General features: G+C 31.0%; 2 protein-coding genes and 1 long non-coding RNA gene across 6 annotated transcripts in view; 2 read left to right on the forward strand and 1 right to left on the reverse strand.

Moving 5' to 3' along the window:
* The first annotated feature begins 1,847 nt into the window (after positions 1–1,847).
* On the forward strand, positions 1,848–8,055 carry LOC143248962 (uncharacterized). Of its 2 annotated transcripts, none has more exons than XR_013027306.1 (2): positions 1,848–1,920; positions 7,280–8,055. It is a non-coding gene; the product is annotated as an uncharacterized LOC143248962 (long non-coding RNA). The 2 variants fall into 2 exon arrangements; XR_013027305.1 differs by lacking the exon at positions 1,848–1,920 and adding an exon at positions 2,118–2,250.
* Positions 2,246–8,858, forward strand: LOC143248959 (neurochondrin homolog). Its single transcript, XM_076498009.1, has 2 exons — positions 2,246–7,387; positions 8,657–8,858. Exon 1 carries the CDS (start codon positions 2,544–2,546, stop codon positions 4,617–4,619), a length of 2,076 nt encoding a protein of 691 aa, XP_076354124.1. The 5' UTR covers positions 2,246–2,543; the 3' UTR covers positions 4,620–7,387; positions 8,657–8,858.
* Positions 7,770–13,750, reverse strand: part of LOC143248960 (spermatogenesis-associated protein 7 homolog) — a 74,829-nt gene continuing 68,848 nt past the window's right edge. For 2 of the 3 annotated variants that reach the window (XM_076498010.1, XM_076498011.1), the window contains exon 9: positions 10,731–13,594. In XM_076498010.1, the coding sequence (XP_076354125.1) occupies positions 13,127–13,594 (468 nt within the window). In that variant the 3' untranslated portion in view covers positions 10,731–13,126. Of the gene's footprint in view, positions 10,330–10,730; positions 13,595–13,750 lie in introns of those variants that run through there. The other variant, XM_076498012.1, reaches the window with a different exon arrangement.

Here is a 13,750-nt window from a genome sequence, read left to right on the forward strand (position 1 = left end):
TATTAGCAAACATATATATTTTATCTGTCTTTTTTTTTTTTTTAATTTACCCTAACGTTATATAGTCCAAGCCCACAAAACCGAAATAAATCTAAATTACCATTTTTGATTCCTACAATATCAGACTGCAGCATAATATCAAAATTAATTGTTGGAGTACAAGAAAAATTATGTAAACTCAAAAATTATGAAAGGTTATCGTAGGACATGAAAAGTTGTAAAACATATAACGCAAAAATGCTTGTTTGTTTGTTTTGGAATTTCGCACAAAGCTACTCGAGGGCTATCTGTGCTAGCCGTCCCTAATTTAGCAGTGTAAGACTAGAGGGAAGGCAGCTAGTCATCACCACCCACCGCCAACTCTTGGGCTACTCTTTTACCAACGAATAGTGGGATTGACCGTCACATTATACACCCCCACGGCTGGGAGGGCGAGCATGTTTAGCGCGACGGGGGCGCGAACCCGCGACCCTCGGATTACGAGTCGCCCGCCTTACGCGCTAGGCCATGCCGGGCCGGCGCAAAAATGCATACTGAATATTTCTATGTATATTATCACGGGAACAGTAAACCTTCGTATCAAATTTGGTGAAGATCCATCAAAAGGGGAGGAAGTAGTAGTAAACAAATAACCATGAAAACCACAAAACCCAAAATATAACAATTAAAGTTTATATGCACCTTTTCATGATTCAACAAATCTCTATATTAAATTTGACAAAAGCTTGTCTACGGGGTGCGAAGCAGAGGTAAAAAACGTAAAAATACAAAAACGCCCATAAAAACTGCAAAGCTGAAAATTTGTATGAACTCCTGCATGGACCTAAAGAACCTCTATACCAGTGAAGGTGAAGATCCATCTACACTCTGTAAAGTAGTTACATAAACATACAGCACACAATAATATTATATTTATATAGATTTGTCCTTAATACCTTAAGGGCCCTGATAGTTTACATCTAATTTTATTGTCCTAATACTGTGTGAATAGTTTCTAATATCTAATCACGCGGTTAAAGCCGTACTATACGTGCTGAAAAAAATGCTCAAATTAAAGCAATTTTTTAAACTGTGGTTACGAACCCCTTGAGGTTTCGAGCAGATTTCCAGAGAATGTACGAACTGTCTACGCTGAGCCAACATTGCTTTTAGTCCTCGAAGTATTTGAGAGATGCATATATTAACTTTCTTATGAGACTTGACGAACTGCGCCAAAAATCATCAAACATTTTTTCATCTGTGGAGAGATAATGAGGGTCATCTAGCAAATGCAGTTGAAAAACATTGACTTATAGTTTGTGAACCTGACGATGACCGAAGAAGGTCGAAACGTTGTTCGCTCTTCTATGTAAAATATTTTCTCAACCCAAACGAGCCGTTTTTGCAAATATATTTCTCAACAAGTGGGTTTTTCGACATCACTGATTAGTATAACAGATATATATATATATATTCTTTGTCTGCTATAAGTTTTGACGAGTTTTGGTAATAAAGAAAGGACTTTGGCGAGTTTTGAATAGTAATGCTTGAGAGACAAAATTACAAATATGAAATATTATTTTTACACCATTTTACGTATTTTGGAATTCGAAATGGACAGATGAAGGGAACTGTGAAGAGGTGAAACAAATTTGAAGTTTACGCGACATTTATCATAAAACAAGTTTTTTTTTCCTAAGTATAGTTATGTTTAGTTATATAAGTGAATCAAAAACTAGTTAGTGCGCGTGACGAACATTCAAATATATATTTTTTTCTTTTTATTGTTTAAATAGTTATCATTGATGTTCTTGATGATTTTTGTGAAATAAATTTATATTTGTTATTTCTTTCGAGCTTTATTCCAAGTTTTATTTGTAAGCCTGTGACTGGAGTTTTGCAAAGTGTGTTGATCTACGTCGCCTTTTCTTAGATTTACGGGTATGAATGTTCGCCTCTTTTATTTCTACTTTCTAAGTAATTTCTTTTAAAAAGAAGAAGTTTAAATTTACTGCTAAGTTGTTATTCTGCAGGTCTGTGCCCTTAACTTTTTGTTTCCCAAGTAACCTTGCACAATACGTGAGTGTTTTGTAACAAAGGCATGTGATAATATTTCTAATTCTGTATGAGTTATGCAAGAAGGCCTGAATCATTTGGAGTTGTAGCTTCCCAAGAACTTGAGATATACATGAATGCAGCGTCGTCTTATTGTTTGGATATAACGGTGGACTTGAACAATATTCGTTTTCAGTTTTGAATAATTTAAGTTATGTAAGTTGTAATTCTTATAAGTGTTATTTCAGTGAACTCGACTCGGTGATCTATGATTAGGCCTATGTATAAAATAAAAATTGTAAACCTTAGTTGTGGACGAGAAGTATAGTTAATGCTTGATTTAGGACAGTTCCTCCCCTTTTTAGATGTGTAAAACGTGGCGTTGGAGCATATTTACATGTCTTGATCTCGAATATGATTTAGAAATCGAAAGGTTAGATAAATAAATAAAAGTTAAAATTGTATTTTGTGACAGTGTAAAATTTTACAGTGCCAAAAAAAGAGAGAGGATGGAAGATTTTCATAAATGTATTGAGAGATTGCACAAAACAAAGAGTGATGCTGAAAAATTTGCAGCCCTTCTTGTTTTAGTGAAGACTTTGAAAATAGGTGGCTATGAACTGGATCATGTACAGCAAAAGGATATTTTTGATGCAGTGGGATCATCATTTTTACAGAGGCTGTTGCATCCACATCATGATATAGATGGATGTCCTCAAGAAATATTTAGGTCAGTTGCTTTAACAGTTTTAGCAGTAGTATCTGGTTCTCCTAAATCACCAGCACATGACTTTATTTGTAGTAATCTTGATACTTTTAAAGAAATCCTTCAGTCAAAAGAATCTAATTCTTTCCAGGATTTAATTGAAAAAGACATTTTACAATGTTTAGTAAATGTTTGCTCAACAGAAGAAGGTAGAAATGGTATTATTTCCAAACAGTTTGTGGATTATCTTGTAAATGTGGCTATAAATTATTTGCTTGATCATGAAAAAGCTATGCATATTCTAATGACCCTCAGTCATTATTTCAAGAGTGATTTGTGGACTCGAGAAGCTGCTTCATTTTCTGCAGTAATAAACTTTATAGCTTCTGAGTTTAGAGAAGAAACTACAAGTCGGAAGTTTGAACTTTGTAATATCTTAACAAAGTTACTGACTGATAATCCCAGGTGTTCGGCAGATGTTCATGCAGATTGGAGTAAAATCATACAAGAAGGCTTGTTTGATTTGCTGAATAACCAACTAGGAAAAGCACAATGCCGGGATGCATTGAAGTTGGCATGTGCAATGGTGGAGAGATTTGGATTACTTTGGATGTTGAATAGTAATGATGAGACAAAAGCAATTAGAAAAGAGTTTTGCTTTTTGATTCATCTAGTGTGTATAGAAGTTCAAATGATTTTGAAAGACCGATCAGTTGAAGAAATTGTTGAGAATATAGACATGCTTTCTGCTTGTTATACAGTTTTGGAGGCAACCACACCCATATTGTGTGATGAGTCTGTATGGCAAATTGATTCAGGAGCAGAACAGTTACTTACTCCAGTTAATGAAGCATTTAGAGCTGTTATATCATTTTTACTAAAAGCTACAAAAGAAGTAGACGATTGGCATGGTTTTTCTGAACATAAACAATATTTAATTGTTATCTCAGTCAAAGCACTTTCAGCTTGGTTAGCAGAAGAAACTATTTATCTGAAAGAAGAAGTGTGCATTGTTATTCCTAACATCTTAAAGATAGGACAGTGCATGTTTTGGGATAAAAAAGAAGAGTTTTTGGAAGGTACCTGTGGTAAAGACACTGATGTCATTTGGTTTTTGACTCCTGCTTTGCATCACATGAGTGCAGATGATGCAATTCGTAAAGTTCCCCAAAATGCATCACAACTTTTAGTTGAGTATCTTGATTTTCAGTGGTTGCTATGGAGGAAAGATATGAACAAAGCCTCTGAAACATGCATCATTACCCTCTGTGGAATTTTCAAGAATTTGGTGATTTTAGAAGCAAAGATGACATCAGAAAGTATGTTGTTCTTTTCCTTGTTAAAATTTTTACTTAACACAGTGTTACACATACCTCGAGGATTTGAACACATAACCCTCAAGGCAAATATTACAGTCCTGGGACTTCTCATTGCCAGACAACATTCTCATAAAATTAAAAGCTGCGAGACAAGCTTTTGCCGTTTTCTTGCAGCTAGTGTGAAGTTTCTCTGGGACTGTCACCAGGTGGAGGATTCACAAGATACCTCAGCTTTAGTTATTATGCGAGAATACCGCAAAGTGTGGAGTGAAATTATGGAACTCTGGTTTCTTGGAATGATAGCACTCTCAAATCTTCTTTCTCATGTTCCATGGGTGGCTCCCTTTCTTCTTGAAAGTGGTTGGCCTCAGCACATTGTTTTGTCACTGGGGAAGGTTAGTTGTAATGGTGTAGATGCAAGCATCAAGTCAGCATATCAGGAGTTCTTGTGTTCTTTACTACGAAACTGCACAGATGCTAAAGAACAGCTTTTGAATTGTGGTGGTATGTCGATAAGTCAATGCCACGAGTTGAGAGAACTAGGAGCACTTTTGAAATAATATACAAATTTATATCAACTAAAGAGAACAGAGAATTTTAAGTTGTTTAATTATGTAAAAATGAGATTCTAGTAGATTTGATCAGTTAAGTATTGATAACCTATTACATTAACTTGCTTTAACAATGTATTTAAAATGGTTTTGTCATCTTATTTTTAATTGTCAGATAACAGTTTAATAATATCAACAGTATCAGAACAATGGGTGATAAAAAAAAAAAAAGTTGGCTAGTACCTAGGAATTATTTTTTGTTCTTTAATGAAGGTTTGTTATGTAATATAAAAGAACTATAACAGTACAAAGAATAGATCAACAAAAGTTTTAACATATGAATTGTTGGTAACTGCATGAGGTGCCTTACAACAGCAAGCAGTGTTTGGGAACTTACTTTTGGAATTTCTTTGTTATGTGAACCTTTTATTAAGTAGAATATAAAATCAACTGGTGAAAGGTAATTAATTGTATTTAGTATTTAATAATGCTTTCAAGCAGAAAACTAATGTATTAGTATTGTGTTTGATGTAAACCAGTTTGTGTTTATTAGGTGTATTACAGAAAATTGATAAAAAATGAGAAAAAAAACAACAAATGTATAAATGATAAACTGGACATTTACTATGTAATTTGGTTTATCAGTAGTTACAATTTTTTATAGTGTGGTTTAATTATTCAGGTAGCTACTATCATTATTGTGTAGTTTGGTAACCTAAGAAGGCATAACCTTTATGGTGTAGTTTGGTTACTCAGGCAGCTATTACTGTTAGTGTGCAATTTGGTTACTCAGGCAACTACTATCATTGTTATGTAGTTTGGTAACCTAGGAAGGCACACTCTTTATTGTGTAGTTTGGTTACTCAGGTAGCTATTACCTTTATTGTATAGTTTGGTTATCTGTGAAACTGCAATCTTTAGCATAGATACTACATGTAACAAAACAAACTACAATTGTTACTGTGTAGTTTGGTTACACAGACAGATACTGCCTTTATTATGTAGTTGTGGTACCCAGGCAGCTACAGTCATTATGTGATTTGATTATCTATTTAATTACAGTTTTTACCTTTGTAACTAACATCTTTATTGAGTAGTTTAGATAGCTAGGAAGCTATATGTTATTTTTGCAGTTTGGTTACTTAGGAAACTATAATCTTTAATGTATAGTTCTGTTACCAAGACAGATAATATCTTTATTCTTTAGTTTGGTTACCCAAGTGGCTACGTTCTTTAATGTGTAGTTTGTTTACCTAAGCATTTACAGTCATTATTGTGCAGTTTGGATACCAATGTCACTACAATTATTAATGTGTAATTTGATTACCTAGACAGCTACAATATTTAATGTATAGTTTTGCTATCTAGGCAGTTGCTATTTTCATTGTGTAGTTTGGTTACCTAGGCATTGACAATCCTTATGTAGTTTTGTTACCAAGGCAGTTAATATCTAATGTGTATTTTGGTTACCAAAGTAGCTACAATCTTTACTGGGTAGCTTAGGCTATGTAGGTAGTAGATATATATTTATTATGTAGTTTGGTTATCCAGGTAACTACTATAATGTATAGTTTGGTAACTTAGACAGCTAATATCTTTATTTGTATAGTTTGGTTAGCTAGGCAGCTACAGTCTTTGCTTTGTAGTTTAATTAGTTACCCATTTAGCCAAAACTTTTGACATTGTTTAATGTGATAACTATAAGTTTATTTATTTATATTTTTTGTTGTTTAATTTTTATTAGATTTTCACTTATGCAAATACATACAAATGATCATAAAATTAAATGTTTATTTAAAAAAAAACATTTATTAATTCAAAGAAAGTGTTGAAACGTGCATCTTTATTTTGTAAGAGTCCTTAAGGGTTGATACTGTATACGAGAAAAGATTTTGAAATCCGAACATGTTTATGTGGACTTCTGAGTTAGGACTGCTCTTCTCATATAAATATATTTTTCCTTAAAATGTTCTTCAAACCATAAAGTGGAAAGACACTGGTCCTGTTTCCTTACTAAAACTTTAATTTTTCTCTTGCCAGAATGTGTTGAAAAATTTTTATGACATCAAATTCCTAGGATAGTTATATTTGATGGAAAGCTCCCATAAAACTTGTCTGAACATTTTTAGGTTACCAAAAAGTTGTCAAAATGTTTTTATGCTTGAAACCAACTGATGTTTATCTTAGTTCCTTTAGTGTACTTATTTGCTGTTGAATACATTTTTATTCCTTCATGAAATGTGAGAAAAACATTAAGATCCTTGCACATAGTATATAAAGATGTTTGACTTTACAAAACACAAGATGGTGATGAGATTTTTGGTCAAATATTCAAGGTGGAAAAAAAATAATTGGCCTTGATTTTGTTTTAGGAAGCTGGCATTAATACTTCATGCTTCTCAAGTATTGTCAAAATTTTTTTATTTAGAAAAATTTCAATAGGCAGTGAATATATCTTTTCTATGTATGATAAAGTGTGAAAACATTTAGAAGTGAAAAGCAAGAATCAATTATGTATAATTTGTAACATTTAAAGTGGAGTTATTTTTGTTTTTGAGCCATTAATGAATGGTAGTTTTTATAAGAAATGAGTGAGAGAATAGAATAATATATTGAGTATAGTACATTTGATATGCCCTGTGCCAATGATTTCTTTCATCCAATATCAGGGCTCTTGAGGCTGGCTAGAATATAATGGAGGTAGTAGTGGTTGAGACTAAATTTATACAAGTTACTTGAACCATAGCAGCTGTTTCATTAAGAACTGGATTAAGTTGGTGAAGTGTACATTTTATCAATTTTATTTTAGTTACTAAATATTGGAATTAGGGTAAGGATTTATTAAGGTTATTTATTTTAACACCAAATTGTTTATTATTATTTATATTTACTTAAATTAATCAACTCAATATTTAAAAGTATTAATACGAAATTTTAGAGTAGAGCATGTTCTATTTTTAATAATTACATTTTGACCAATATAATACAGTTATATTACATTGGGTAAGTCACATGAATATACCTCATACCTGATGATGACTTAATGCTGATGGTTGAAATGTTGTAATTATTAAAAGCAGAACTTGCTTTTTGTAAAAGTTGCTGTTATCATATCATTTTGAAGTAAGTATTCAGTTCAATAAGTTCCTCACAGACCTATTCATTATTCAGAAGAAATAGCAAACTGATTATTTTATTGAAACCAATACCAATATCTATACAACAGGATTACATTGGTGTCTCTCTTTTATTCTTCAGGTTTATCTAATTAAACCTCCTGTTTATTTCTAGCTTTACTGTTAAACCTCTTGATTAAAGCTTACTTTCAGAATATTATATAAGTAGTACAACTATGCAATTAGTGGAGCTTGTTAATTTTAACAAATCATTTATTCTCGCATGAGACAGAAAGTTGAAAGAATAAAAAAACAGTAATTATTGGAAACAGATTTGATTGAATGATTATTTTCATAAGTCATGACATATTTGATTAAGCTGAATAGTTTGAATTAAATATAATGAAACAAAAACATGGTGGCAATAGTTTGATTACTCACGGTTGGAAGAACTGAACAATTGATTTTATTTTATAACACTATTAAACATCTCATTAGGTTCAACTAGCTAAGAAAATTTAGGTTAGTCCTAAAATCAAGTTATAAAGTAATGTGTACATTCAAATTAGCTGCTTTTATAAAGCATTGACAAAATTCTATGATTTTATATAGTACTAGTTATTTTAGCAATAGTCATGCAAATAATTGATAAGATTTGCTGATTTGCTGGTGAAAGTTATGACAAAATTACTTGGATTGTTATGTAAATGAAATACAGTATAAGCATTATGATTAATATACACATAGATGAAAATAGCATATGTTTGTGAAGTTATTTTTATGATGCATTTTTATTTTAGTTTAGTGATAAAATGTTTTCTTGTTAGAAACCCATTGGATGGTTTTATACTTTAAACTATGTAAAATTCCCAATGTAGATACTTTTTTTTTCCTGCTTAAATAACAGGTAGGTGTACGTGTCATTCACAGGTGGGACTGAATTCCAAACAAGTATTAGACAGATTGCTCTGCAATAATGACAGAGTTCACCCAGAAAAAGTGAGAGGACTTTTGTAGTAGAGAGAATTTGACTGTGTGTTTCTTTAGTGTATAAATAATAAAGCCGGATGAATTTTCAACAATTAAAATAAAATCAGCATGTATGCCCATCATCCTTCCCCTTTAACTGTTATTTATTCCTGTCACATTCTTTCTTTCATGATCAAATACTCCAACAATAAATGGATCTTCCAGAAAAACAGCAGTTCCTTTATGTAGGTTAACTAATAAAGCATTCCTGGATTCAGAATGTTAGTTTGCTTGCTTGATGATTTGGGATTAATATCTCTGAAACTTCTAATTTAGAAGAAACTACTGAACAATATATTACATCCTCTAATGACAAATTCTAAAAGTTTGTTTCTCTTTCTGAATTATTTATTAAATATTATTACCTTTAAGCACTAATGACCTGAATCGTTTATATAATATCTATGCTGTAGAGTGGATTATGTTTGTCTGAATCATTTGTGTTAGTACCTTTACAAAGTAAATGAATGGATGTCTTCCACAATATTTATACTATAAAGTGGGTTGTGGTTGTCTTTAAGAAAAGTGTTCCAACTGCCTGATTTTATCACTGTAGAACCCTCAGTTCTTTGTATTTTTTGTATAGATTCTAAAACTATTTTCCTCAGTTATTTTGTCATTTTTATGAGTGTGACATTCACTTTATTTCCCCGTTAATGCTACTGCCCATTAATGGTTTAGGTACATACACTTTTTTCTACCTATGAGAAGCCACTAAAGAAACTTATCTTGTGTGGGTTCTTTGTTAGTATGATTAAAATTCAACTCCAGAAAAAAACAAACAACTAATGAATTATATTAGTTACAAAATATTGAATTAGTTATTGAGGGCTCACAGTTTTTCCAAAAAAGTCAAATAAGCAAAAATTACATATCGGTGTTTTATTTCTAATTACAAACCAGTGAAAAGGCAGTTGGTAATAGACCCAACATTATACAAACTTTAGTTAAGTATCACAGTGATTTTTATTTCTAAACACAAAACCGTGCCAGTACTAACTTGAACATCACACTACGTTTTTCCTGATACATTAAATTTTTGTTATTATAAGCAACTGCAGTATGTTTTCCAGTTATAACAAACAAATAACACCACAATTATTATTATTATGATCCACTTACTTTACAAAAATGTTTGGATTTCTAATAACAAAGGTGATTAGTTTATGTGTAATATAATTAAATGATAAGTTTGAAATAATATTGATATTTACTTCTTTACATTAAATAATAAACAACTACATTTTAGTTTGTCAGAAGATGTTCTGATATTGTAGACTATGTTAAGGGTTTAAAGTAAAGGTAATGTACTTTATTACCATAAAGCATACAACAACTTTCTAACCATGGATTTGTAAAATAGTAATAATTACGCACTAATTTTATTTTGAAACATGGAGCTTTAAGTTTGATCCCTCATGTCTTATAAAAAGTACATATATTTTCTAAATACACATTGCTGTTTTTAAAAAATGACATTACTATTTGAATTAATTTTTTTCAATACCTTGTAAGTGAAATAATTATTTTAAACCTTAAACTTCTTGCTTCATTGATGCATACAGTTAAGTTCCCTGCAATATTAAAAAAATATATAATAAAAAAGTTTACATATTTTAGAAAACATTTAACTTCGTTTTTTAATCAAAGTCACCAGAGTAAAAAATACTCAGATTGGGAGATATTATGGTTTATTTATTGATGTTAATTTAATAGTTAAAGGCATTATAATAATACTGTTCCAATTTAGATGAATGCTGTTTGAAACTCAAAACTGAGAATTTTAAGAGCATTGTATATAAACTACAGATATACTTTCATAGTTTATAACTGGTTAAAGCCAAAAATTGTTCATGATGATGAACTACACATTAATTAATGGCTATTATTTAATATTTCAAGCAACACAATGATACAAAATCTTAATAGTAGTTTCAAGGAAATAAATGGAAAAAATAGAGGAAACAAAATGTAGTGCTCTTTCACAAACAAAGTTTATTTTAAATGAAAATTAAGTATAGAAAAGACCTGAAAAATCACCTTATAATTTTAGCTACTTGAAAAAGATATAATACAATATCCCAAAGAGGATGTATGTATAATGGATAACATATGATCACAGAAGCAACATAAAATACTAGAAACAATCAATAAATAGTAAGAGATCAATAACAGTTATTAAAAACAACCAATAGCAGGATGTCCCTATAACAAGAAGTAGTGGTCAACACTCAGCATATTATTAGACAGACAAAATGGTTTAATATAATTTTTAAATAAACTTTTGGAACTTGCTGAAGCTTGAGTATTACTGTTAAAACACCTATAACATCAGGAACCCAGTGTAATGTCTTTTAATAAAGTAATGTGGTGAAAAGAAAAACCACTTCATCAAGTTCAAATATCCAGACAAGTACAGCAGTAAATAACTATTATGACCAGAATGTGAGTATCATATTCATATAACTGCACAGTTCAAAAAAATGACAGACTAGAAGTACTAATGTACACAAGCTCCAAACTTAGATATAATATCTGTTGCTAAATGTAATATCGGAACCATAAAGCTCATTACATTCAACTAACTGATTATTTTTAGACAAGACTTGGATACTTTGATTAATTGAAAACTGTGATAATTAGAAAAATTAAATCAGTTGATTATTTTCATAACATGAAATTATTTTACCATCATTTTGATCAATCAATTATATGACACTAATCAGTGTCATATTTCTTACAGGTGATAAATTTAATGACTAACTTAAATGCCCATCAGTTTTGAAATATGAGTTAAATTTACAACACTAATTACTTTGTGATTTAGTAATTTACACACTATTTCAAAACAATGAAAAAAAATTACTAAAGTTTCAAACTATTCATAACTTGATTAGCATTTTCAAGCTATTTAATGTGAACTTTTTACAGAGTTGAAATAATATCTACATTGTCGACCAATACATTATATGTCTAAAAGTAAAACTAATGCACTGATTTTATATTATTATAGAGTAAAAATTTTCAAAATAAACTACTACTTGAATTTACAGAATTAAACACAGTGGCCTAGGAAAGTAGGTATAACTTTTTCCTCTTGGGAGTACTCAAGGACAAAGTATACAGTGGGAAATCAGAGGATGCTGACAACATGAAAGGGTACATCAAAAATGTATTTTACAGAACAGACAAACTTGGGTCAGAAAGTTTGCATTGCACGAGTGTGGCAAGCAGACTCTGGGATTGTGTGAAAAGAGAAGGTTTCAATTTGAGCACCTGCAGGATTCATTTTCCCATAATTCCATGTCAGGTATAAAATGCCATTAAATAAATTATCAACTGTATACTTTAATTTAATTACATTATCTATTAGCAACTGCATACCTACTTTTGGGCCACTGTTTATAACATCACTGAAACCCAAAAAATTTTGATGGAACTTTATAGTGGTTCAACTCTCAAATCTTTAAGGGGGGGGAAAAAAATATATATATATATATAAAAGCTCTGATAAAACAGTATTTATAATTTCCTGCATACACAAGGAACTGGCAACATGAACAATTTATCCTTTTGTTTTTCATTCTTAACTAATTTTTATGGCATTTGATTTACAACTATTAGTAAACGAAAATGTTATTACATTCACACATACTAACATGGGCAAGGGAAATGATTTAGTGAGAAAAGAGCTACTGACTGCTGGTCAAGGTGTCTCAAGAAAAATAGGTCAAAGTTAAAGCATTCAATACTAATCCAATGGACTGAACTTACTATTTTAAAAGCCACAATTTTTATAAAGGTGTAATCATATTTCTTGACTGCAATTCATATTTAGTTAAAATACATGAAACTTTAAGGTTTAAGTTTCATCAAGTAACAACACACAAAATCAGTTTCAATCACAGTTGGCAGTTTGACTAATTGAGCTACCAGTTGGTGCTGAAATTCTACTTCTTACCCTCAAACTAAAAGTTTCCATCTTGTACTTGCACAGATAAACTTATCACCTAACTTGCTATTACCTTCAATTCAACCTTGTTTATCTTGTATTCATATGCATAAAAAAAAAAAACAATTCAAGACTTAGCATGTATATAAATGTTAGACTCAACCTAATTTTGTACTCACAAACATAATTCATAATTCAAGCTTTAATTAACACTAAAACATTTTAACCTTGTACTCACAAACAACCAAAAATTCAAGTCTTAAAATCTATCTAGTTATTACCCTAAACTTGAAGTTGTTCATCTTTTACAGATGCAGATAAACAACAATTTAAACCTTAACATCTACCTAGTTATTAACCTCAATTCGAAATTGTCTGTCTTGTTCTGACAATGTAAACCTCACTATCCATTAGTACAGCTAAGATACATGACTGGTAAAGTTATCACTATAAACAGAAGAGCTATATTTGTCATTTACAGTGCTTGTCCTTGATGGAACATGTTTTGAATCTGATGAGCATGGAGAACTAGCCACTGTATCATAACTTTTGTTTTCTTCTGTTAATATATTTCCCACATTACTGTTTTGATTACTAAGACTGTGATCTGAATTCTCTTGGTCACTGTCTTCTGCAAATGAATTTTCTTTTGACCTCCCACTTTGGCAGAAAGACTCTTCAACATTAAGCTTGGAATGTTCTTCTAGCTGAAAACACAGTGTTTCATCTCCATTGAACTCTTCTTTTCTTTCAAGGGGAATACACCATTTCAAATTATTCTTGCTACAGGAAGAACTACCAAATCCAAAATCCACATCATCAAAGGAATCATCAGAAGAAATACACAAGTGAGACAAGAGCTGGTCTAACAGTTCCTGCATTTTCTCCTGTCATAAACACATGAAATCAAACAAAAGCTAAAATTTTCCTAAACTGAAAAAGTACTTCCAGTAGATACAGTTACGACAGAAAGTGTTCGTACCCCTGCATTGTGAGTAGTTTTTCCTCATAACGTAAAACATATCATGATTAGGATAATGAAA

Source organism: Tachypleus tridentatus, chromosome 4 (genome assembly GCF_004210375.1).
Source record: "Tachypleus tridentatus isolate NWPU-2018 chromosome 4, ASM421037v1, whole genome shotgun sequence".
Taxonomy (NCBI): Eukaryota; Metazoa; Arthropoda; class Merostomata; order Xiphosura; family Limulidae; genus Tachypleus; species Tachypleus tridentatus.